The sequence below is a fragment of the Odocoileus virginianus genome, chromosome 10 (genome assembly GCF_023699985.2).
Source record: "Odocoileus virginianus isolate 20LAN1187 ecotype Illinois chromosome 10, Ovbor_1.2, whole genome shotgun sequence".
NCBI classification, from domain to species: domain Eukaryota; kingdom Metazoa; phylum Chordata; class Mammalia; order Artiodactyla; family Cervidae; genus Odocoileus; species Odocoileus virginianus.
Window position 1 is genome coordinate 65,736,451 of NC_069683.1, and position 27,276 is coordinate 65,763,726.

A 27,276-nucleotide genomic window follows, 5' to 3' on the forward strand; every position below is an offset into this window, starting at 1 on the left:
CTGCAATGCAGGAGAGCCTGGTTCGGTTCCTGGGTCAGGAAGATCCCCGGAGAAGGGCCTGAAAACCCACTCCAGAATTCTGGCCTGGACAATCCCCATGGAGAGAGGAGCCTGGTGGGCTACAGTCTATGCGGTCGCAAAGAGTTGGACACAGCTAAGAACAGCACCCAGCACAGCTGTGCTCTCTTGTGATCTTTTGACAGCGACACGTTTGCTTTGTAGCAGTTCCTCCCAGTTTTTCACCTAATTTAACAACAACAATGACAAAATCACATTGTCATGTTAATAGGGCAGAACAGAGTAATAACCAACCAAAGCTTGAGGCTAAAAAGAAGAGAGGTTACACGCAAAAGCCTTACAATTTTCAGATCATTCCAGAAAGTGTACCACGTCCACGCTCCCTTTTTGTCTGTATTAGAGAATATGCCTCCACCCACTCTCTTCTCAAAGTGGTAGTAGTTCCCATGGCAAAAAAAGAAGGCACAGGCTTCACTTTGTTCATTTAAAGTAGTCTACCAAAACATACCTTCTGGGTATGGAATTATGGTGACCATACAGAGCTTTTTGTTCAGTTAGAGCCTCCTTTTTTGATAGCAGCTTTACATAGTATTATGGATAATGCAAAAGTTACAAGTTTCTCTGCAGTATGTTTTAGTGCAGAAATATAGGTTTGTCTTTTTCTGTTTGTTTTTTGAAAGCGAGAGAGGGAAAATAAAGCTTCTTGTAGAGAAAGGCAATTTTAGTGTTGGCCATGCTGAGAAAAATCAGATCAATAGTCTCTGATCACGGAGAGGATAAAAGCACCATACTTCCCAGAGATTGTCATCAGAGCCAGCTGAAATGTTTCATGTTATTGGCTTGGGAAGTAGGCAGTGAGAAATCGAAAACAGTCCTTTACCTCTTAACGGAATTTGCTTTCGCAGATTGTAGTGAGGTGAAAGTCACTCAGTTGTGTCCGACTCTTTGCGACTCCATGGACTATACAGTCCATGGAATTCTCCAGGCCAGAATACTGGAGTGGGTAGCATTTCCCTTCTCCAGGGGACCTTCCCAACAAAGGGATCAAACCCAGGTCTCCCACATTACAGGCGGATTGTAGTGAAGGGAAGGCGGAGAATACTGGTGTGGGTAGCCTATCCCTTCTCCAGCGGATATTTCCAACCCAGGGTTCCTGGATTGTAAACTCCAGATATTAAATATGCTTTAGCTCACTAACTCCTGAAATTAAGTGTTTACAATATGGAGTCTAGGACTCCATATTGTTCCCTTTGGAAGTTTCATTTCTTTCCAAAATTATTTTTCCATTTCATGCAAATATTAGCTGTCTAGATTTCTAAAATGCTGCATTCCTCTCATTTTTTTAAAACTCAATCAAAGAAAAATTTAATCCAGAATGAAATGCCTCTGCCTTTGGCAATGTGATCATTAGCAGGCCCCAATAATTTTTCAACCATTGTGATTGTAACCTTGACCCAAAGCCTATCTGATTTATTTCAGTGGTGTTTATCAAGCCAAATTATTACCAAATTCTAAGTCATTTCCAATAGTGAATTGCTTCCTTAGATTTATTAAATGTCTTTCTAATATGTGTAACAAATTTCTAATATAAATTTGCATGCAAAATAATAGTCCAAGTATTTTGAGTTTCAGTTTAGAATTTCCATTGTATTCATTCATTATTACTCTAAATTTCTGTTAGTTATCCTGTAATTGTGCATGGCAGAACAATCAAAGGATCTTGACTCTAGAATGTCTTCCCTGCCCTAATCTGACAGAGACTTTTTTTTTATGAGACACCAAAAATCTTTATAAATTATATATGTACTAATCAGTTTAGAATGAATAAATAAATTAGTAAAGTATCAAATGTTCAAATCAAGTTACTGAAGTGATTGCCTAAATTATCTTCAGAGCCTAATATTCATCTTTTCTCAATGCTCTAATTTCATACATAATCAGTGTTTGCTTTTATTTCTTAAAAGGCCACTATTTAAATCTTGATAATTTTCAAAAATACCTCTCTCCTTCCTGTTTTCTTGTATTCCTCTCCCATTCATTATTTGCGTTGATCCGTGGGCTGGTTCAAATAAATTGGCTTAGGAAGGATAACTAATTGTGTCAATTGGCTCGAGGATACCAGAGGCCATTGTCGTAGACGTTATGGAGTGTCGCTCAGATTCCCGTTTCAAGACTGTGGCACTCTTTCCCTAAGTCACAGAATGTGACTCCCCCCCCTGGGAATGGCTATCCAGTCAAAGAGAGCATTCTGGCCCTAATTATGCCCCACCCCCAGCCCATAACCAAGGATGGGGTGATGAATGCATGTGTGTGATGCATGCTAAGTTGCTTCCTTTCTGTGACCGTATAGACTGTAACCTGCCAGACTCCATGGTCCATGGAATTCTCCAGGCAAGAATACTGGAAACGGTTGCCATGCACTCCTCCAGGGGATCTTCCCAACCCAGGAATGGAACCCACATTTCTTAAGTCTCTTGCTTTATCAGGCAGATTCTTTACCACTAGTGCCCACCTAGGAAGTCTGATGAAAGCATCAGTGAAAGTCTCTCAGTCGTGTCCAACTCTTTGTGCCCCCATGGACCATAAAGCCCATGGAACTCTTCAGAATACAGGAATGGGTAGCCTTTCCCTTCTTCGGGGAATCTTCCCAACTCAGGAACCCAGGTCTCCTGCGTTGCAGGTAGATTCTTCTAGCTGAGCACACAAGGGAAGCCTAAGAATACTGTCGTCTGCATTGCAGGCAGATTCTTTTCCAACGGAACTGTCAGGAAGCCCCAATGAATGCATGAAAGTGAAAGAGAAAGTTGCTCAGTTGTGTTCGACCCTTTGGGACCCCATGGGATATACAGTCCATGGAATTCTCCAGGCTAGAACACTGGAGTGGGTAGCCTTTCCCTTCTCCAGGGGATCTTCCCAACCCAGGGATCAAACCCAGGTCTCCTGCGTTGTGGGCAGATTCTTTACCAGCTGAACCACAAGGGAAGCCCAATGAATGCATAGGGATGGTTAAAAAGTCCAAGTCTCTTGCCTCAAAGGAGGAAAAATCTGAAGGGTCTCTCAGCTACAGAACTCCTTGTGGAATAAGCTGAGGCCTTGATCATGACTGCTTCACAGTTAAACGTTCCCTCTGCACAATTCTGCTTTCTTCATGATCCCCGTATGGCATTCCCCAATGGAGCCTCCATCTCAGAGTCTGCTTCTCTGAAACCCTGACCTAAGACAGCCATGAAGGCAAATGCCATCATTGAGAAAGCACTCGAAGCAAGTATGAGTAACAGTAAAAAGTAATAATGATAATTTACATCCACTGAAGGCCCATTAAATAGCTGACATCAGCTTTTCAAGTGTTATTTCTCTTACTTCCTACAAATATCCTATGATGTTGAGATTGTTTTGTTTGCATTTTCTGTTTGAAAGAAAAAAGAAACAAATTCAGAAAGATAGCTTTTTCAAATTTAAACAAGTCATATAGGAGAGTTATTATTCAAACTAATTCTGAACTGCAATATCACACTGTCTCTCAAAATATTTGGTCAAACCTAGAGCATATCTACAACTATTGGGAGAGATAAAATTTTAAATTTCCTTTTTTATCAATGAATTTCATTTTAAATTATATCATGTTGTGAATAATGTAGATGAATATACTTCACCCATTTTATAATTTGTGGGTCAATTATTCTCATTGCTGATAAGACTTTGATATATTCATCTAAAGTCACTCACTCCCATAAAGTTACTTATTATATTTACAGTATACAAGTTCTTTTTTCTAATATTTGCAAATTTTACTATTATGAGCAATCTTCTGGCCCTTTGCCAAAAATTTGTTTCTGTTATATAATGTAAAAGCAATCCTACCAGCCAGACTCTTCAACATTTAATCATTTCAGAATAAATTTGAAACAGCTTTATTATCTGATTAAGACCGAAGTTAAAATAAATAAGTAGAATATTATACCATGAAGATGTAAAATGCCCTTCCTCTCTCATGTGTTGTCTTTCCTTTGATTCCCACAATATTGTGAGACAGATGAATCACAAAGAGATGAAGAAATTGAACCCCAGGAAGGAAGAGGGGTTACATCCCTCACTACAGGGGTTCTGAGAACCCAGGCACACGGAGGACACAGCCCCTATTACCATTTAAGCTTTGAGCTGAAAGCTTCATTGCCATGGAATCTAAATCTGGTTTTATGAGCAAAGATATGAAGAGCAAAAACTACCTGTAATTCTTCACTGTGGCATTTTGAAAATTAAGGACAGGAAGAGATTGTGTTTTTTCTCCTCAATCTTACCTCTCTAACTGGTCAGCTCTGCCTATTTTTATCTTAGTTACTTGATCACTATTAAAACATTAAAATCATATGTTCTGTAAGATCAAAACACCACATTTGTTGTGAAAAAATTTTTCCATAAACTTTACTGAGGATGAGTTTAAAAACATCTTAAAATATCCTACCACACTTGCTTCTTCAGATGTTCTGTGGGTGTGTTTTCCCATTAATTAACGCTCACTCTCCGGCTGCTGTAATTATTTCATTTTATAGTTTGAACCCCTTTTTATCAACTTCCCATTTTAGTCTTTTGAAAATACTCTCAAAATGAATATGAGATGCAGTATGTTCCATTTTTTTACTGCTGAAGATCAGGCAAAGAGTATAGAACATAAATTCCACATTTGGACACTTTTAGTCATTTGTTATTACTAAGTTAGTTACAGAATGGTTGGTTTCATGTGAATTTTTGGCCACAAAAATCCAATTTTCAAGTCATAGACTCATTAGGGGTTGAGAGTCTTCCCGCTTCCTCACCCCCAATGCTTCTGGTTCTTCTATTATAACTTTTCCATCCCTCCGCCAGAGTAAGTAACAAAATCTACTGTAAATGTTGCTTGATTCTTTCATTCTAGCCTTTACATTTCTGCAAGTTCGGAGGATGTTTATTTTCTGAACTCACACAGTAACTGTGCATATCCAAGACTAAATAAACATCTATGAAGTTGCTAAAGGAATCAGTGAAGGTAGGAATAATTGAATTAAAAACTAGCCATTTAGACTAGACTGACTAGATTTTTTTAAAAATTGCCTAACATCTATCTAGACAGCATTTTTTTTCACTTTTTTTTACCAAGAAAAATTTCTAACTTCTAATATAACTATAGGAAATGCCAGTGATCAATAGTTTTGTTTTGCTTCATATGAACATCTAAATATCTTTGATATTGTGCTGAAAGTAATTGTTTTCTCTGGAAATAATAATCATAGGAGTTCTTAATAAAAGAGAAATACATGTGGATTCTAGTTATCTTGTTGAAGCAATGCTGACATGTTTTATAGATTTTTTTTGTTATTTTAAAAAGAATGTCCTATATAGATGCAGTATCCAGTAGATATAATTTAACCTACAGAGTGATGAAATGCATAGTATAAGGCCCTCAATACTAGAATTGTTACCTTGTTGGAATAATACATAACAAAAGATTATTCTTTTCAGTTTCTGAAAAGCTTGACAAATAAAAGGCTGTCTTTATACCCTTAATACCACATAAGGTTTAGGATTTTTATAAGCAAACATGGTTCAGTGTTTCATTTTGAAATACCATTGATATGTAAGTATTGTGTTTTTAAATATTTTCAAAAAGTAGTTTTCAAAAAGATGGGTTTTTGAGAGGCCATTATTTTCAAGATGTCTTTGAAATTCTACCTTTATTTCACAATTTCTCTCTGCATCTGTTTTGTATTAAGTTCTAAAGAGTGCATAAGTGTTATGATATGTTTAGCTTTCAGTTTTTCAAAATCCTGCAGTTTCTCTCATGGACTATTTTCATCATATTACAATATAAAACTCAATCTTAGGAGTCTAGAATTAATAACTCAATAGGTTACCTCTCAAAGATGTTTCTTCTCTTGAAAAAGGAGAAAGAGGAGTTTTTAAAAATAACTATTGAGCTGTTATAATATCATTCACTTTCTTTCCTCATCTGGTATGCCTTATAAAAGGTCAACTTAGAGAATTTGGAAAGCATGACATCATTATCTGTAAGGAATAATTGATGGCTTTATATGATATTTATCAGTGTATAATAGATGAATTCTGAATTTATCCCAGATCCACAAAGATGTACTGAACACCTATATGTTAGGTCCCTGTCCAGGAACTGAGGACTCTGTAGCAGTTACGTGAATACAGTTGAGAGGACTGCCTTTGGGGAGCTTAGAGTCTTACAGAGGAACAAACATGTAAATCGACATGTAGCAAGAGCACTGCAAGAAGTCATGTTCAAGGAACTCAGTCCAAGTAACACATCATCCAAGTGGCAGAAGAAGGGAAGACTTCCTAAACCAAATAATATGTAAGCCTGTGCTTTAAGGAGAAAAAGAGTATTTCAGGCAAAACAAGGAATAGAAAGGTAGAAGGCAGTAAGGTCAAAGGAAGACTAAGGACAAAGAAAACATGAAAGACAAAAGCTTACCAAATTCTAATAACGGTGATTTCATAGCCATAGCAAACCTCATCTAATATATTACTATCAGATTATCTTTTAAAGAAAGCTTTATATGTTGCCAATGAAAGTTACATAGATGGCTAAGATCTTTGGCTTCAATTATAGCATGTTACATATTCTTAGCCAACGTAAAGCTACTAGATATTTTCAAATTAAATCTAGGGATAAATTATTGCTTAGCATAGGTGTATGTGCTTCACATAAATTTACTTGTTTCTAGAAGTTCTCTGTGGGGTACATAAAAAAGAAATTGACTATTATAGTGTTAAGATTCAATATTAAAGGTCATTGAGATAAAATCCTGAGAGACATGAAACAGTTTTTGTCAAAAGATTTCTTGTTATTCTAGAAGCATCTGCAAGAATACAATGTAGTTTAAAAAGACAGGGACCTTTCTTCTGCATTTTTTTCCTTTATTATATTATATATTTTTGAAAAAAAAAGTAATCGTACTTATTTTGCTAACTGTTGTCAGCACTTGGCATCATGTCTGGTAGATAAAATGTTTGCCAAATTATTTATTCTGTTCAGTTCAGTTCAGTCACTCAGTCGTGTCCAACTCTTTGTGACCCCATGGACTGCAGCATGCCAGGCTTCCCTGTCCATGAGCAACTCCCGGAGTTTACTCAAACTCATGTCCATCGAGTCGGTGATGCCATCCAACCATTTCATCCTCTGTCGTCCCCTCCTCCTCCTGCCTTCAATCTTTCCCAGCATCAGGGTCTTTTCCAATGGGTCAGTTTTATTTATTACAGAAATGAATACTATTTTCTATCTTAAATATAGTTAGGTTCTCACTTAGTTTCTCATCTGGTAAATTACCACATGAAAAATAAATATACCAATATCAGGAAAAATTTTAATACATTTATTCACTTTACACTTAATGGTTACTTGTAGTATATATAACACAATATCAGGGCAGGGAATATATTGTTGAGTAAAGCATGATATCTCCCTTCTAAAAGTCTTAATCTAGAAAGAGTGTTAAACACTATTGAATGAAATAAGTGCTATAGTATTGAGACATTATGCTGTTGAGAGAAAAAAACAAAAACTCTGGAGGAGAAATTTGGATCATTAACCAAGTATGTCATTGGGAGAAAAACTTGTTCTTAAGAATTAATGTTCAGTTGGATTCAATTAAATTTGCTGCTAAAGGATATTTGATTAGCACAAGGTAAGGTTATTACCTTATCAAAAAGGTTATTAGCTTTTTGATAATTTTTAACTAATCCTGCCTTGATTTTAAATCAATGCATTTTTCATTATACACATTACACACCTATAAAGCCAAAACAATTAACCATTTTGAAGCAGAATTAGCTAAAATAATTTGGAATGCATTAATGGTGAAGATATAACACTGTACTAAAGAGTTCAAAGATTTCACATAAAGAAGCCTAACCAAAACTACAAGATACTACAGTTTATCCTTTTTAATTGCTGAGAACCCCACAAATAAATATAGCATATTGACAAAGTTCATTTTAAAATACTTGTTAAATATAGTGCTATTATTTCCTAAAAGTATTTCTGAAGCCTGCGCTATAATTGCCATTATCCATCACTTCAGGAATAGTAAGGAAAACTGAAAATGATATGCTTTGCTCACTGTTCCTATCACATCAACAATGATTCTAAACAGGCTGCTGCAATGTCTCTGGCATTTAAAATAACTAGCTAGTATGAGAGATGCAAGCATTTGAATGAGAATGTTTCCATGTGCCTTTAAGGGAGAAGAAATTAAGGATAATTTTTTCTTAGCTAAGTTTATTTTGGGGTTTTGCTCACATTGCTGTTTCCAGTGATGCTTAATCTTATATCAAAATTCTGACTGGAATAATCCATTAGTCTGTTTTATTTTTATATTTTTGATATTGAGATAGAAATATCTTAGGATAAAACGTCACAGTTTAAATATCAATGAATACCCCTTGTACATCTCCCATGTTCCTATGAATAACCACAGGAAAAGAATTAAGGAGTAGTAATTCTGAATATATACAGCTTACCATTAAACAATCAGTTTATAAGTTATAAACTATAAATTATAAATATAATTAATAAAACATAAATTATAAATTTTACAATCTATATAAATTAGTTTTTGCTGCAAAACAAACCACCCCTAAACTTAGTGGTTTCAAAGCCATTTATTTTGCTCATGATTCTATGGAATGGCAATTTAGGCTGAACTCAGCTGGAGGTCATCTGCTGGTCTTGGAAAGACTTATGTATCTGTCTTCAACTGCCATCCAACTTCAAGGTACTAATGTGAGGGATCAACTGACTGTTAGGTGGAACTACTATGACAAATGGGCTGTGTGTTTCTCACCATCCATCAAGCTAGCCCAGACTTATTCACATGGAAATCTCAGGATTCCAAGACGCAAGAGCAGAAGCATCATGATCCCTTAGGTCTAGGCTCAGACTTTCCTCAATATCACTTCTGTCACTTTCTACTGGTGAAAAAAAGTCATATGGGCATATCACACTTGAAGGATGGGGAAACTTCCTGTGGGGAGGAACTGCAAAGTATTGAGGCCATTTTTGCCATCTACCCCCATCTGTTCTCTAGCCACAATTTTTCACATTTCTCTAACTTACAGCCCTCATGCAGGACCCATAAAAATCTCATTCAGTTGTTGTTCTGATTTGTTTCCATTAGCTTTTCTACAAAACAAACTCCACAAAATTTATAATCCAATTCTATGGGTCAATAATTTGAGCTGGACATGTTTGTTTTTTATTCTCTTGGTCTTAGTTGGGCTCCTTGATGCATCTGCAGTCAGCTATCAGGTCAATTAGAAGTTGTTTGGGGAGGCAAAAGCCAGGATGATTGTGTCTTCTCTAAGTGGTCTCTCATCCTGCTTCAGGCTCACCAGGCCGTGCTCCGCGGTTGTCACAGGGCTTCAAAATAGCAATCTCCAATGCACACATGCATTGCAATCATCTGTCTGTTCTGTCGTTGCTAATGTCTCATTGACCAATGCAATTCACTTCATGAGGCACAGTGAATGAGTGTGGGAGAGGGCTTCCCAAGGGTATGAATTCAAGAAGGTATGAAAAATGCTGGGTCCATTACCGCACCCATCTACCACATAGGCTAAAAAGTGTCAAATGATCCTTAACCTCAGTTATGGTATTTTTAAGGCCAACCTAAGTTAGATTTACATGCTGTGTTAAGTAGGGGAAAAAGATCATCTGGGAAAATAATCATTTGCACAACACTAAAATTCAGTATGTGCTCTCACCTGCAATACAGACTGTGTCAACTCCTGACTAAATTAAACTGTCACTACTTTAATTGATCCCTTTTGTTGGATTCAGTCAGTTAAAGGACTTGATCTGGTTGTTTTCCATTTTATATGATTTGTGTCCTCTTTTTTTAATGTTGGGAAAATTTAATCACTTCATTTTTAGTAGAAAATTGGCAGCAGTTATTAAAAAAAATCAACAGAGAAATATTTTGAACTAAAATTAATGAATTAATAAGTATTTCAGAAAATAGCATATTCCAAGGACAATTATATAGTATTTTCTGCTTCATCTATCTTAACATAATCCATGTTAAATGTCTCTTCCAAATATTGGTTCTACTGGTTTCTGTACTTCAGTTTATACTTGATAGGACCAAAAGCAGATATATTTATTCATGAAATGCTGAAAGAGATGTGGCAATATCTAAGCAAACATGAAATATACTGAATATTCCATATCCAAAATGAAAGTATAGGTTCTTTTAGCCAGCATATACTAGTCATTTTTCATTAATGAATGGTGGTATCATTATTTGTATTACCTTTGATTTTGCTGCAGGTTAAACTGTTGGAGAGAATGGGCATACATATTTATGAAACTGTTCATAGTCTAGAATTAAATTAAGAGTTTGATCAAAGCTATGGAAATAGACTGATCTAAAGACAATAGTAGAGGTGAAAAAACTAGTCCAAATTCATGTCTTCAGCTTCCATATTCAATAATTCTATTTCCTGTGAAACTTATTTGTATTTATTACTGTGCTTATAGCTGAGGCTTTAGGGGTAATAAAGGAATACAGATTATAGGATGTGACTATTTTCTTCAAGTAAACATTAGTCTTGAGAATTCAAAAGATTTTAAACTCTTCTTGCTCAGTTGAGCCCAACTCTTTGTGAAGCCCTGGACTGTAGCCCACCAGGTTCTTCTATGCATGGGATTTTCCAGGCAGGAATACTGAGTGGGTTGCCATTTCCTCCTCCAGGGGATCTTCCCAACTCAGAAATTCTATGAGTTTCTAAAAAACATTTGAAGATAAAAACAAAGGTGACTAAGCTATATTGATTAGGACATGCAAATGATGATTTTACGGAGTATGAGGCATGTCTGTTGAAGCTCTTGGACTCAAAGGTAAAGGTTTCACTTGTGAACAGCATGGTAGAAAATGAATTTTCCATTAGGTCAACTTTTAGCTGGTAACACCAAAGGATACCATCAAAGTCTTTCAGGAAACCCTCCAAAAAATTCTTGCCTAGTCTTGATTATAATGTCAATGTATGTAGTCAAAAAGACCTGAAAAAAACAACTCAAGTGTGTGGCTTAATATACCAAAAGATAATTCAAATACAGATTTTATATGGCCTATATAGAAATCCCATGTGCAGTCAAGATAAATTTAAAGAAATACAATTGAGTATTTCTACATCATTGATACATAATAAAATGTTCTTGACTAAGTCAAAAATAAAGAATAAGTCTATCAACTTGTACATCCTAATGACATCAAGCTTTAGTTAAATCTGAAGATCTTAGAATACTCTTATAAGGTAAACTTCTACACACCTAGAAGTTCATTGAGTTCTTATCTATAATCTTCAGCTTTACATTTACTATGTCATCAAGGTAACCCACCAGTACTTCTTAATGTTAAAATGAGTATGAGTTTTTGAGCTTCAGAATGCAGTTGTCCGCATTTACTCAGTTATTCTGGATTTAGCAGGCATGGAGAACAGATAATAGCAAAAGAACATTGCAGCAGCTACCCAAAGATTAACTAAAATATGACCTTTGCAAAGAGACTTTAAAAGAATACATGAAGAACAATATATCACATGATGACTAATAGAGTGCAGCTATACATTGCTAACATACACCTACAATGCTAGATCAGTCTGACATTCAGCAAAAGGAAATATGAAGACTCTTTGTTAACAGATGTCTTGAGAAGACAATAAGTCAGAGATGCAGACTCATAAAGAGACTAAGTTCTAAATGACCATCTGTAGTAATAAACAGAAATGCAATCTTCACTTGTGTAGGAAGAGCTGTTTATCAGGCATGGATCATTTTTAGCTGCATAAGCTGATTAGTTTATAATATCTGTCGTTGATGATAAATACTTGGCTTGGTGCTTCTCCACAGTAACCGTATCTTTCAGCTGTAAATCAAAGTCAGATTTTCATTTTTTCTCCATAATGAAACTAGATTTTTTTTGCATTTATATTTATATAAATAATACCAACATGTTATTGATCATTTAAACATAATAAAGCAGAACAAAAAGAATAAAAATCCCTTGGACTTGTACCACCTTAAGATAATGACAATTAATTTTTGCAATCATGTGTTCATCTCTTCAAGCATACACAGACACACATGTTACACAAAATGAGATTATATCATGCATGCTGCTTTGATTAGGATGATTTTCCCTTGCTTTTATCTTCCTATGAAAGTATTTATCACACTTGGTTAATCTTTTTAATATTCTGTATCTGTCATTCTAGGTTTTCCTCTGTCATACTGTAATCCTAAGTATTTGGAGAGATATTCTTGTGATTATTTTTAATGAATTAAAACACTTTACGTATTTTTACATCTCATTATCTTAACCTTCCCACATCACATGATCTATCTCTAATTCATTCTTTTCAATGGGTACATAATAAGCATATGACTATGCCTTAATTTGTTTAGCCATCTCCCTGTTAATAAATATTAACTTTGCTTCCTGTTTTGAGAGATTAGTGAACAATACTACATAAAACATCTCTGAATAGCTGCATTCTTGGGTATTAATAATATCCTTTCTTTGGGATAGATTCCCAGGAATAGATTACAGGGGTAAAAGAATAAAGTCATTTTAAATTTAAATAGAAGCTGCCAGATTTTTTTTTTTTTTAGAAATGGTACAATTGCAAAGTATACTACTGAGTGAATTTTCATATGGTAAAAGATTACTAGATCTGATCATCTTCAAACTGAAGAGGTTAGAGTAGATGACTCAATGTTCCCATCTAATTTTAAAGTTTTATTCTTTTTAAAGTCAATATTCAAGGAATAAAACCAACCAACAACAACAAAAAAGACCCTCTTCAGATATACTGTGAAGTCAGTTTTAAAAGTCTTAGTGAACACTAAACATTTTTTTCAGGAGGGGACATTGTTAAATAGCTCCCAATCATATTTTATCTGTTAAATACTGCATAATTGCTTGATTTATGGAAGATATTTCAGTCTCAAGTTGTCCTTAGAATTGAAAAATTCTTAATTCAGAAGGGGATCCAAACTAGAAAAATAATCTCAAATCACAAATCTTTCCTATTGCAAGAATATTTGCATATAAAATATCTCAATAAATGATAAAAAGTTTCTCTAAAGCTAAATAAAGGTTTTCTCTAAAAGCAATAGTTATCTTATAGAATGAAGCAATATCCTTTTTCTGGGTAAGAGACAGAATTCCTTAATTTGTGTAAACTGCACGTAAATACAGAATATTCCACATATAATGAACAATTCAAGCTCTATCAATATCTTAGGACAAAATATATGTGTATATATAATCACTAGTGTTGCAGTCAATTCAAAGATGTGCAGCTTTGAAAGAGTTTTGTAACTCTTCCTTGAAACATCAGAAGCAGTATTATATAGTTAAAGAAAAGTGAGAGAAAATAATAGACCATAGCCTCTGACAATTTTTCAATCTCCAAGTAAACTTATTTTTATATACTAAATAATTGGTGAATTCTCTTTCATAAAATTGCAAAAGCCTTGTTATTAAAAATGAGCTTTCTGTATCAAAGTGTCTCGATCACTTTCAAAATGCCAGTTGAATTTGACTGCAAGTCCTTGACCTTGAACTTTTCATAGTTGGCTTTTGATTGACACATTTATTCAATTTGACCTTTCCTTTTAACTAAACTATTCTTCTTCTGATTGAATCTTCATTGGAAGATTAACGTTGTAGCTCACAATCTAAGCAGCAGTTTGAATAGTCTTTTCTGACACTGACATGTTTGAATTCCCTAAATTCTTAGTATTTTTGAAGTTGATGAGATTTTTCATGACTGTGAATGACAGTGCTTAAATGGAGGATATGACCCAAATTTCCTTGTTCTGCAGTGGGGTACTTTTTCACACAGAAATGCACTCCTAAGCATTAGGAACTATCAAGTTAGGCTTGGTCAAAGAATACTCAGTATTTGGTCATAAAGCACATAGCTGATATGATACAGCTACTTATTGAAGACTATGCTTGCTAAAATATTTACTAATATTGCAAATAAAATAAGAAAACCTAAAAAAAAACTGAATTTTGAGGAGAAACTTGAAACAGATATTTAACTAGAAAATTCACCTTTAAAAATTCTCATATAAAATCAATTATTCCATGTGGATATAATGGAATTATGCCTTTGTAAAAAAATTAGTTATAATCTGGCCCTCCAGCTCCTCTGGGTTTCTTCTATGTTCTGCCTGAGAAATGAGCAATCCTCTCTTTTCAGTTCATCTCCCAGTAATCAGATCTTATCATACATAGCAAAAAGAGATCCGTTAGTATTCTCAGTTTTCTTCATGGAAATCTCCTTAGGCAGATTCAAAGTTTGTCCACTGTGTATAATCTGTGGTTTGCATTATCTTGTGGGACAGTGTTGCCAAACTTTCCAGCACTCTGAAGGGCCACTTTTTCTCCGGTCTCCAGGAAGTTTCCTCATTGTTCCTCAGGTCCTTATCGATGGTCTCCCTGAGATCCTTCCTTCTTAGCAGTAACATCCTCGTAGCCTTCCAAGCTTCTGCTCTGCAACCCAAGACAATGTCGCATGTTTAGACATCAGTCACAGTGGCACCCCACCTCCAGGTAGCCAGTTATTTTATGGTTATTTACTGCTGTACCACAATCCACCCCACAACTTAGTGTTGTAAAATGACAAGTATTTGGCTATGCTTACAAGTCTGTGGGTCATTAAGTCAGGCAGGTAAACTTGAGGGTGTTTTGAATCTATTCCACAATGACTGGCCCTTCAGCCAGTGTAGCCAAGTAGCTGGAGCCAGCTCAGAGCCTCAGTCCTAGAAGGAGATGGACCCCAAAGTTTTCACTGTACTTCTGCCAGGGCTAGAAAGTCACAGATAGTTTCTTTACCCACAAATCTGGTGGCTGGGCTAACATGGTTTTAAAACTGGGCATATCTGGACTTTTCTCTTTCTGCATGGCATGTCTCCACATAAATAGTTTGGTCTTTTTTTATCACAACCTCAGGATAGTCCAACTTTTTAAAAGGCCTCTGGCTTCCCCCAGAACAAATGTTTCAGGAGGTCTAGGAAGACATTTCACTTCTTCTTATGATCTAATCACAGAATTTTCAATACATCATTTCTGTCACATTCTATTAGTCAAATAGTTACCAAGTCCAGTCCAGATTTAAGGAATAGGGAATTAAACTTCGCCTCTTAATAGAATCAGCTAAAAAACACGAATGGACATCCTTAATCTACCACAGTGAACAAGAGGCTGAATCCTAAGCCTAATAGATACTGTGAGCCACAGTATATGCAAGTAGTGGCCCCATAAAGGACAGCAGCCAATGTAGTATGGAACAGATTATGAAATATTCACTATAAATAGTGTCATTTTTAGCTGTAATAACATGGAATATGTTTCACAGTTGGCTCTTGGGACAAATTTTAAATAATTCATAGTGCATTTTTCAGTCACTTTGATGGATGGGGAAAGGATAAATAATGGGAAAGAATAATACCAGAAGGGCAGAAGTTAAGAGAATCTGAGGATATTAAATTTAACTCATATGAAGCAGTAAAGCTCCATTCCAATTATCAGGAGGTATTATACTTTAGAGAGATCTGGGATCAAAAGACAGGGATAAAACTGATGTCACAGAAGGAAATTAGAGCAGCTACAAATGAGTTATTTACCAATGGCAAGGGAAGGACAGAAGAGAAACCGTAGAGCAGAGCAGGTGGTCTCTTCTCCTTTAGTCTTGTAAACTCAGTATTAGCCTCCCACCTTCCCTCATGATGGGCTTCCCTAGTAGCTCAGATGGTAAAGAATCTGCCTGCAATGTGGGAGACCCGAATTCAAACCCTGGGTTGGGAGGATTCCTTGGAGAAGGGAATGGCTACCCATTCCAGGGTTCTTGCCTGTAGAATTCCATGGACAGAGGAGCCTGCGGGCTACAGTCCATGGGGTCACAAAGAATCGGACATGACTGAGTGACTCACACTTTCACACTTCCCGCATGATGCCAGAGACCCAGGGTGATAAATTGCCAGGATCTAAGAGGCCTAAGTAAAATAGAGGCACACGAACGAACTGGCCTCATTCCAGACCCATTTGTAAAGTTCTGTGCAAAAATCAATGAAACAGAATTGTCTATCACATTCCTAACACTTTGAGACCTTATGACATTTTCAGATCAATAATAATATTCTGCCTGCCTGTACTCTGTGATTTCAGGGAAGAAATGGAAATCCTCCGAAGGAGTGTCTGAGCACTCTTTCCATAGCCAGGATGGTACTAGACTTGTGTATAGACACTGACTATTCTTCAATGTAAAAGTCAGTAGCAAAATAAAGCACAATTCATCCTGGAAGCCTTTATATGATGGTATAACAAAATAGTGTTAACTTCAAAGGTAAATATTTAGAAAGGGAACAGACACATTGAAATATTAGTAAAATATTGCTCCCTGTTAATTATGCACTTAGGTTAGAAAAACAAACTTGGTTAATTCTTCTTCAATTAAAATTGTATCACTAAAAACTACACGTGGCTAAAAGCAAACATGTCAGTTGTGGGTCACACACAGAAAATTCTCTCAATGCTGGATTAAAAGTCCCAGAAAGGTTGATTGACAGCATGAGCAAATGAGGCTAATGGGTCATATGTTTGTGAGCAAGGTGACCCTGGCATTTCAGAGGCAGATACAGCATTTCATGTCTGGATATGACTGATAAAGAACAACGATAACAGCAAGAGCGTTCAAAATCATTCTAGGGTTTATTTGAGAATTAATTTCTAATGATAGTTTTGTGGTTGTTACCATGTAATGAAATAATTTTGTTTTGGTACTTTTGCCAAACTATGCTTCACTTAGTATGAGTGAATAGAACTACCTGCAAGTTTAAGTAGAACAGGGACTGGTTCCATGGGCACAATAGTAGAAAGGAAACAACACTCGACTGAGAGTCAGTGTCCAAGAATCTACTCCAGACTCCACACTTAACCCTTGAACAAGTCACCTACACTCTTCAGTCCCATCTTCTCAAATGCTATAGGACTTGGTTGAACCATATGATTTGTTATTTTTCTTTACACATTAAAATCAATTATCTCCGAAATGGTGTTTTTGTCCTGTTATCTATTTTAACACATCATGCTGCATTATAGCTAGTTGCCTGCCTCATAAATTGCATTGTGAGTTTCTCAAAGTCATAATTTATCTTTTATCTTATAGAATGTGCATATCAGATATGACAGATTTTATCTCTTGTACCAACTACAGTCAACTGAAGCACTGTGTTGAGTCCATTGGTTGGGTCGAAGCTCGGTCATATTTTCTATGAGCAAAGGACAAGGGCATAACATCAAAGGTGCCAAGTATTTTCAATGTCCTACTTAGATAAGATAGATACTCTAACAAATAATCAATACATGAATGAATTAACAAATGTATAACTGTACATATGTTCAGTTCAGTTCAGTTCAGTTCAGTCATTCAGTCCTGTCTGACTCTTTGCAACCCCATGAATCGAAGCATGCCAGGCCTCCCTGTCCATCACCAACTCCTGGAGTCCACCCAAACTCATGTCCGTTGAGTCAGTGATGCCATTCAACCATCTCATCCTCTGTCATCCCCTTCTCCTCCGCCCTCAATCTTTCCCAGCATCAGGGTATTTTCAAATAAGTCAGCTCTTCACATCAGGTGGCCACAGTATTGGAGTTTCAGCTTCAACATGTCCTTCCAATGAACACCCAGGACTGGTGTCCTTTAGGATGGACTGGTTGGATCTCCTGCAGTCCAAGGTACTCTCAAGAGTCTTCTCCAACACCACAGTTCAAAAGCATCAATTCTTCTGTGCTCAGCTTTCTTTATAGTCTGACTCTTACATCCATACGTGACCACTGGAAAAATCATAGCTTTGTCATGAGCTCTCATAAAATAACATGTGTCGCTATTGTAAAATTCTAGAACTTTCCTCATGGTCATGCCAGGTGGCTCATTGGTAAAGAATCTGGTTGCTAATACAGAAGATGCAAGTGATGAGAGTTTGATTCCTGGGTTGGGAAGATCTCCTTGAGGAGGAAATGGCAAGCCACTCCACTCCAGGAGTCTTGCCTGAAAAATCCCATGGACAGAAGGACCTGGTGGGGTACACAGTCCACAGGGTCGCAAAGGGTCAGACATGACTAAGTTGACTGAGCACATATGCGTGTATGCCATCATTAGCTGTTTACAAAGCACAAGCTAATTCATGAGGGAACAGTTTTTTCTGACTAGTTGTATCATCTTGATGTAACATCAGTGAGAGGTAATTTAAAAGTGAAAGATAGAAAGTTTATTCCATTATTTAACAATGGTGCAAATCACTCTTTTAGGGAAAAACATATTTTGCCTGCCATAATTTTTAATATCTTTCTACCTACCAGTGTTGCTTCATTGAGCCAACCCATGGACAAGATGTTATTCAGATTACAAAATATTATCCCTGATGTGATTGCATGAGAAAGTTGACCTGTCATACTCGGAAGGGTTTTCTCATAACATTAATGATGTGAATTTCAGTACCATTTTTGCCTAAAATTCTCTTAAAGAAAACTAGTATGCCATGGCACTTAAAAACTGAACTTCAAAGTGAGGATGACAGTCCTTCTATGGTCTCTTCCAGCTCTAGGACTGTGAAGTTTACATGGGGATCCCATCTCCATCCTTTAAAGCATGAGATGAGGTCTCCTGGTTTCTCACCAATATGCCAGATTGAAGCTGACACAAGTGTAAGTCAGCTTTGTGCCAACACTGGAGATGCAGGAAAAAAGTTAAAAGAATATTTAGATGGAATAAAGCATGATATGTTAATGCCTGCATAGGCTCACAACAAATATTCAGTATAAAATATAAAGTTGACCACTGTTTTTTTTTTAACACAAGCCTTAAGAAGATGGATGTAATCTAACTGTTCTTATTCATTAATTGTAAAATTCATTGAAAAAAAGATTCCAGGTCAGTAAAAAAATAGAAGAGAATGTACAGACATCAAGGTAGGAAAGGTGCTTTTTTTTTTTAATTTACAAAAGATGTATTTTTTCCTTGATATTTATTCCAAAGAGTATCATTGCCTAGAATGTGCATACGTGTTCTAGGAGATCAGTGTGGGCTTGAGGGTTCAGCAGGACCAACTCCCTAGGTGTGCAATGTGTGTGATCACCCAGGGCCTCACACTGAGAAAAACCTTGTACTTGGTATAAAGCCTGACTGTCAGCATTTTGAAATTATGGATAATTTTTGGACAAAGAGATTCATATTTTCAATTTACACTAAGACCCACAAATGATGCAGCCAGACCTCATAGTCAGTCAAGCCTTTCTGAAAGAGATAAGACTTGAACAAGGCTTTAACTTGTGAGACAGAATTTGGGGACTTTGGCAGGTCACTGGGGAGACACTTCAGGAAAGGTGCAGAGAGTACATTTTCCACTAGAGTGAGAGACAAGATAGGTCGCGTCAAGCCTCAAATGCTGAGTAAGAAGTTGGACTATCTTATAGACAATAGGCGAAAGTAGCCAAGAAAGATGTTTGAGATCATAAAATCAGTTTTTAAAAAGGATTAGCCTAGCAATGGCATGTCATATGAGGGAAGGTGGGACAAAGAAAAGACATAAAGAGCGGGTTTGAAACCTACTATAAACTAAGGGTCAGTGCTCATGGAAGGAGAAAATATTTCTATCTGGACCTAGTCTGGGTACTGTGCTGTCAGATAACACATTGCTCCTTTATGTGTCTTCCAGGCCTAGATGCAGATGTAAGGGAAGCTACTCCACGTTCTCCACCTGCAATTTTTTTCCATCAAAGCTGTATTAAAGCAAGCATTCCTTAAGGGCAGAATATATATTTGTATACCCAAAGCTTAGCATAGGACACCGAAATAAATATCTGTTGAATAAAGTAGCAATAATTGTATAAACAATAAAAGAACTATGAGTCAAATATTCTCAATAATCATGTAAGACAAACTTTGCAACAGATAGGGTGGAGTTGAGAGTAAATCAAGAAAGCATATGACTGATAAATTGTATATGATATATTTCATGTCTCATTTAGTTTAGAAGCACTAGGTAAATATAGAAATGACACTATGCACTTAGATCCTTTATTAGTCCATTGAAGTTACAATAACAGAACACCATAGTCTGGGTGGCTTATACACAACAGAAATTTATTTCTAATAGTTTTGGAAGCTGAGAATTCCAAGATCAAGACAGTGGCAGATTTGGTGTTTGGTGAGGGCCAGATTCCAGATTGACAGTGGGCCATCTTTTTATTGTGGCTTACACAGCAGAAAAAGTGAGATCACTCTCTTTTATAAAGGCACTAATACCATTCATGAGGGCTTCACCCATGCTCATACTCTAATTACCTCCAAAACATCCAACCTCCAAATACTATCACACCGGGGATTACGTTTTAGCATACGAATTTGAAGTGAAGTGAAGTCGCTCAGTCGTGTCTGACTCTTTGCGACCCCATGGACTGTAGCCTACCAGGATCCTCAGTCCATGGGATTTTCCAGGCAAGAATTCTGGAGTGGGTTGCCATTTCCTTCTCCAGGGGATCTTCCCGGCCCAGGGAGTGAATCCGGGTCTCCCGCTTTGCAGGCAGATGCTTTACCATCTGAGCTACCAGGGAAGCCTTGAGAAGGACACAAATGGAGTCCTTTTGCCTTGGTCATTTATGTTAATCTTAGATAAAGGAGTACCCTTTTCCCTCACCACTAGGGGAAAGAGAGTCAATGTACATATGATGAGATAAGAGACCTCTTTCAAGAATCAAGATACAAATATGCTATCTAAGTCTGGCATCCACTGTCAAGTTAAATACCACACCCCTTAGTCCTGTTTGTCTCTTTGGGAAAGGAGTAACACTAATGTGATATACATGACATTTTCTCATCCATTAAGTATTCTTAATATAATCAATATTGTCATCTATAAAATAAATTCATTATACTAAAATTTAATTGTGTAATTATGTCCTATATTTTCTTGCTTTGAGCTGATCATAATTCCCAATCCTCATTTTAACTAAGATAGTAGACTGATCCTATAAATTTGTGACATTTTGTTCATAATACCAAATGATGCAATTTGGATACCTACCATCCTGAGTTCATCAGTGAGTGATCAACTCATTTTTTCCTCTTTAATCTATGTCACCAAGAAAAACTTTATGTATTTTTCTTAGTACTTAACATTTTAGAATATATACTGGAACTAAATACTAAGATCCTAGAAATGGCATGGTAGAGCCATTTTTGCCTACTTTTAATCTTCAGTGCACATTGTTTTTCTTGGCAATACCTCCCAGTATGTGGGATCTTAGTTCCCCAATGAGGGATCAAACCCATGCTCCCCTGCATGGAGTCCTAACCCCTGGACTACTAGGGAAGTCCCTTCAATGCATTGTTGGATGCATTTATATTTTATCATAATGGGTATAAACATTTTCATCAAATACTATTTTGTCTAGTATTTTCTTCACTGGGAACAACTAAAATTTCTATTTCAGATAACATGTCCAATTAATTAAGCATGTAAGTTAACACAGCAACTTCTTAAAAAATTTATCAAACTCATACCACCATGAATATAAATCCCATTATATAAAGGTCTAAAACACTTGTAAAAAGAATAATAATGTATATATATATTGTCCCTTTATTGTGATGAGGTTTTTTAGCAGATTATCCTCTGGGAAAAAGAAATAGTGTTACCAGGAAAATATTTTAGATATCCATTTTATGTCAATAACATTAATCATATCTAATAGTCCATATCTCCTAGCTGATACCCAGTTTTCTGTGTTAGAAGATCTTTTTTTAAAATTACATCTCATAGAATTTATGTGCCATTCTCCTTTGTTTTATAGAGAGGAATGTTTCCTGAGTCTGTTTGGTGGGGGCTGGGGATGCTAGACGTGCCCTATGCGAGCCCTTTGAGAAATTTATATAAACTGTAAATGAGACCACAAAAACTGCCAACACCTAGCAGGTTTCTGGCTAAGCCATTCAGCATGAATTCACTTTTTGTGAGAACACTCAAGTTATCTTCTTGTTCAGACAATTATTTCCCCAAACCTTTTCAGGGTGCTTGCTACATGCACAGCATTCTTCTAAATTCTGAAAAAATGCTTTTTGAGTACCTTATACTTTTGAAGCATTTCCTAGGAGTTCATGTGTACACATTGTTTCATTCAATTCCCCTCAAACATGGAGACAGACAGTGAAGCTATTTTTATTCCAATAAAGTGCCGTTCCCAAAGTCTCAGGGCTAGGAAGATGCCGAGCTAGAGTTAGAATTCAGGTCTTCTTATTCTTGAGTACAGTGGTTTTCTATAAGAAAGAAAGGTATGGGATAACATACATCTAAAATAAGCCAGGCACTTACCAGAAAACTTGCTATACTTATGGAGAATGTTGATATCCAGTTCATTGAAGGCGTAAATACCAGTTAAAGAAATATTCCTCTTGCCTAAGAATGCATTATAGTGTCCTTTAACAGATAACATTTGTCAAACATTTACTGTGTGCCAAATACACTACTAAGAGCTTCACTTGCATTATCACATTGAAGCTGTGAGAGAAGCTCTGAGCAATGGAGCATTTTTTCCAAGTTCAAAACTTAATACATGGCAGAGCAGGGGTTCATGCAATTCTGTGTCATTCTAAAACCTGTATACACTCTTTCCGCACCTTTTTTCTGCTGTCTTCCTCCATAGTCTCTTCCTATTTCCCTTCTAATTTCTGTAAGAGGAGAGAAAGAGGAAGTGGAGGAGCTATTGTCAGATACAGAGAAGGAAGGAAGCAAGCCATTCATCACTCACCCGATGACCATCAGCTGCCCTAGTGCCCAGCTCAGCTCTGGGAATGCCCAGAGGACCTCGAGGGTGACTCCCAAGAATGTCAAGTGGTAGTTCAGAGACAGAAACAGAGTACTAATGAAGCAAAACTAAACAGTAGCAGAACTCATGAAGAAAGACTTAAACAAGGAGGAGGCATCTGAGCTGTGTCTAACAGTATCTTTGCAGGCAAAGAAAGGAGAACAATCTGTAACAGACAGGCTGAATTATGAGAGGTATTCCTGTGTAGGAAGAAATGTGAGGTTAATGTCATAGAAGGACAGAATTCAGCATAGGAAGTAGAATCATGCTCTGAGGAGCCTTCTGTTAAAACAAGGAGATTAGACTTTTCCTCAAGGCAGCAAGAATCAACAGACACTCAAAACAGCAAAGCTAACCATGCTTCCATTTTTAGGAAGTCTTAATTATCAGTCTTATGATGGGTGAGCAGGACATGTAGTCCAAGTGACTGCCAATAAAGAACTGGACTTGAGTGGAAGGATGACATTTCCTGTATTATTTCCAAATCATAAATAAAAGTTACAGTGATCTAGCAACTGCTCTAATGAACTTATGTGAACAAGAGATGTAAATGACTTAGAAGTGTCGCTGCTCCCACAGAGGGTGAACAGGGCCTCTTTCTTAAAGATCCCCCGCTTGTTCATCCATTCAACAGATGGTTACTGAGGCGTGCCCTAAGCTGGGTGCCCAGTGCTTGGAGAGATGTGTTACGGCACTGGTTGTGGGGACAGTTCTTTTCAAGCACCACATAACGCGATTTGTTCATAAAGCAAAAGGAAGCAGCAAAGAAAAAGGCAGGGTATAAAGCAAGTGTCAAAGAAAACAAGATAAGACAGAGTAACTCCTAAGAGAGAAAAGTGAAAATGAGCTTTAAGCTTAAGAAAGCAAACATCTGCTCTAAGTAACCATTTCATTAAAAGTGCACTAAATTGTGGAAGTTCTCTCCCAGGAACTGCATACTGTGGGTTGAGATTAAGTATAATGGGCTCCCACGTGAATTCTTCTCATTACTTCTCATGAAAATCAGTAAATCTCCTGAAAGGGTAATTTAGGTTTAGTGTTCACCATTCATTTTACTTTTAATCTTCTCTGTTTAGAATTGTAAAAATATAATGCAGAAATAATCCAAAAGAGGAGGAATAGGCCCCATGAGTTGAAATGAGACAATTTCAACTCCTCACATAGTCTTGGCATTAATACATAAGTAATAGGCTGTAGACTTTTTATTCTTGATAGATGGTGATGGAGCTTCAGCCAGTTTCTAGAGTACTGTGTGCTGTTAATTGCAGGAACCAAGTAAAGGACAGGATAAGAAAGATAATCTATGCTTCACTCTCCTGAATTCTTTGGCCCTCTTTGTGATTTTCAGTGAAGTCTCTTCTTAATCTCATTAAACTTTTCTTTCACTATAATTTAACAAAAGGACAAAGGTTTCAAGACTTTTGTCCAGAACAAAAAGAAATCAATTATTTGGGAATAAAAATATCTGGAAAATAAAATTTAATTACAGAAATGTGATTTTATAAAATAATTTTGTCAAAAATACGAGCCTGAACAATGACTTATGATCATTACTTTTTCTACTGTTAAACTACCACCAATCAGTTTGTGAAACTGAGAAGCAAGCAAGTAAAAACAAAACAAAACAAAAACCTCCAAGTGCAGTCTTTCAGAAGCGTTACTGCTGAGAAGAATAGTCCTCTATTCTTTACTGGACCTCTCCTTGGCTTTTCCATTAAGCATAGACTCTATTCTAGGTCCGTGGTATGCGAATTTATTTTTGACTAATTTAACTGAGTACCCTATTAGGAGAGGAAATGCATGAGGAAAAGGATATTTCACACCTAAAATGGATCCATGCTATATAAAGTGGTAAACATATTTGAAGTCTTTTATACAGTATTATAGGTCTTTTCCAGGTGGTGCTTGTGATAGAGAACCTACCTGCCAATAAAGATAGATGTAAGAGACACGGGTTCAAGCCCTGGGTTGGGAAGATCCCCTGGAGGGGTTGCACAGCAAGCCATCCAGTATTCTTGCCTGGAGAATCCCATGGTCAGAGGAGCCTGGTCCCTAGAGTCGCAGAGAGTTGGATAGGACTGAAGCAACTTAGCATGCACAAACAGTATTATATTATGTAGATGTGAGACTAAGCTATGGCTTATGATGTTTACAGTTTGCTTTTGTTTCCCCAAGAGAAATCAAAGGTTTTACTAAGTGTAAATTTCCTTTTCAGATTTGAAAGAAATGAGCACTTAGTCTGGTACACATGAGAAAATGAAATTTGAGTAACAATTTTATCTAAGGAAATGAAGAGTGGAGAACATTCACTGGACAAATATCACATTCCTTGAAATAATTATTGTGACATTTTAATGCATTCTCACCAAGAAGCATTCCCTTGTAAATGAATGAACCAGACCATGTATTAACAATTATTTCATGAGAGAAAACTTCAATACACTTAGAAGCTCCTATCATAAGACTATTGGGAAAGAAAAAAAAAAAGAAATGAAATATTAGAAAGAAATGTCCTAAAACAGAATATACAGTTAATTGGTTGATTTAAAGAGTGAGTGATAGTTGCTCAGTCATGCCTGACTCTTTGCAACCCTATGGACTGTAGCCTGCCAGGCTCCTCTGTTCATGGAATTCTCCAGGCAAGATTACTGGGGTTTGAGAAGTAACAAATCCCAATGACTTCTCAGCCTGTTATGAATGCTAAGGGAAAAAAAATCCAGCAGATTTTCAGAAATTCCTCTCACTTTCATGAATTTTACATAGTCCATTTTCTTAAATACTCATCAGGACGCTGCCTTCTAAGGACAAACAAATCATTTTTAAAGATAATTCACCCATTCCATCAACAAAGTAAAGATATCTAATCAGCAGTGCTTCTTCATGTCTTGCATTAGTCATTCTTTCAAGTGCCCATGAAAGAGAAGTGTTGAGTTTTTTGAAGATATCATTTCAAGCTGCATGCATGTACTCCCATTCCAGGGAATTGTTTTTAATTGCAACATGGAAAGTGAAGAGCATATTGGAGTTTTGCTATGTCATTTTCTGAAAGGAATACCTCATGAATTGTAAATACCAGATCTTCATGAAAACAAGAAATCTATCTTTCCTGTTAAAGTAGATGAAAGACAAGATTAAGTAATGAAAGCTTATACCAGACATCCTAAAAGTGTAGGATAATCACTGATCCCATGAACTAGTACAACTAAAAAATAATCTCCTTGGTACTTATTGATCTCCTTGATACAACTGTTCTTCAGCTATGTTCTAATCATTGTGCTCTCAACAAGGATTGGGTGTTTCGAGTCTTCTTCATGTTTTTTAATTGCTTTGATTAACAGAGATTTCAGGCTGACCCTACTCCTGATGATGGTGGTTGTGGAAGGAATACATAAATCTCTGTTGAATGAAAATATATGGCTTTGGGACCAGCACTCTTGCACCTAAGCACCACCTCATTTTGTTGCCTACAAAAGAAGCCATTCAATAAAGCCATGCAAGATAATCTTTTGACTACTGTTGTCTCATAACTACACGAGTTGTTATTCCTTTCAATACTGCTTTCTTGCCACAAAAATAAGCCTGTCTCTGAATAGCAAAGCAGTAATTTTTGTTCACTATTTTTCCTAAACTTTTAAAGATATGAATTTGTTTGTAAATATTTCTTAAATATTGTAGCTGCTAAATCATTATATGCAATATTAAATGTTTGAATGTGGTATTAGCAATTGTTAAAAACGTAGCTTCCATGTGTTCCTTAAAGTGGGGCATGTTTGATTTCTGAAATGTCGTCAGATAACTTGTAAGGCCAAAAATGGGCCCTTTGATTGAATATGCAAAGTTCCCCTTAAACCACCTTGAACTAGGCAGATTTGCAACATTTTAAACTGGCACTTCATCCCTCTTTCAGCAAGCATCCTCTGCAGATTTAATGATCAGGAACATCCTTCTGATGCATGCTGGGAGATATGGCTGCAGGGTACAGACCACAGCAGACAGTGTTTCAGATGAGGCAGAACTTCTTGTTAGGGGTGAGTATGCTAATAGTGCAGTCTGAAGACATGATCACCATAAACTATCATACAAAGGAACTGAAATGCATGGACTTTGAGCACAGCAGTACTGTGCATTTTACTTTCGATTTTACAATATATGTCATTCTTGCTTAACCTCTTGCCTTTGAACCAATTATATGGTAACCTGCTCTTTAGAAACAGACCAAACCTACAGATCCAGCTTCAGGTTCCCAAACACCTTTAGCACTAGGCGGTTACTAAGTGTTTACCCAACTTAAGGCCAAAATGAATTTTTCCAGAGTTGAGTC

The 27,276-nt window shown here is 36.5% G+C and overlaps 1 protein-coding gene across 2 annotated transcripts in view; it reads left to right on the forward strand.

Annotated features, from left to right (window-relative positions):
• The window catches only part of CNTN5 (contactin 5), a 1,548,293-nt gene that overhangs the window by 1,381,022 nt on the left and 139,995 nt on the right, over positions 1–27,276 (forward strand). For both annotated transcript variants that reach the window (XM_020891379.2, XM_070473663.1), the window contains one exon: positions 26,863–26,983. In XM_020891379.2, the coding sequence (XP_020747038.2) occupies positions 26,863–26,983 (121 nt within the window). The remainder of the gene's footprint in view (positions 1–26,862; positions 26,984–27,276) is intronic.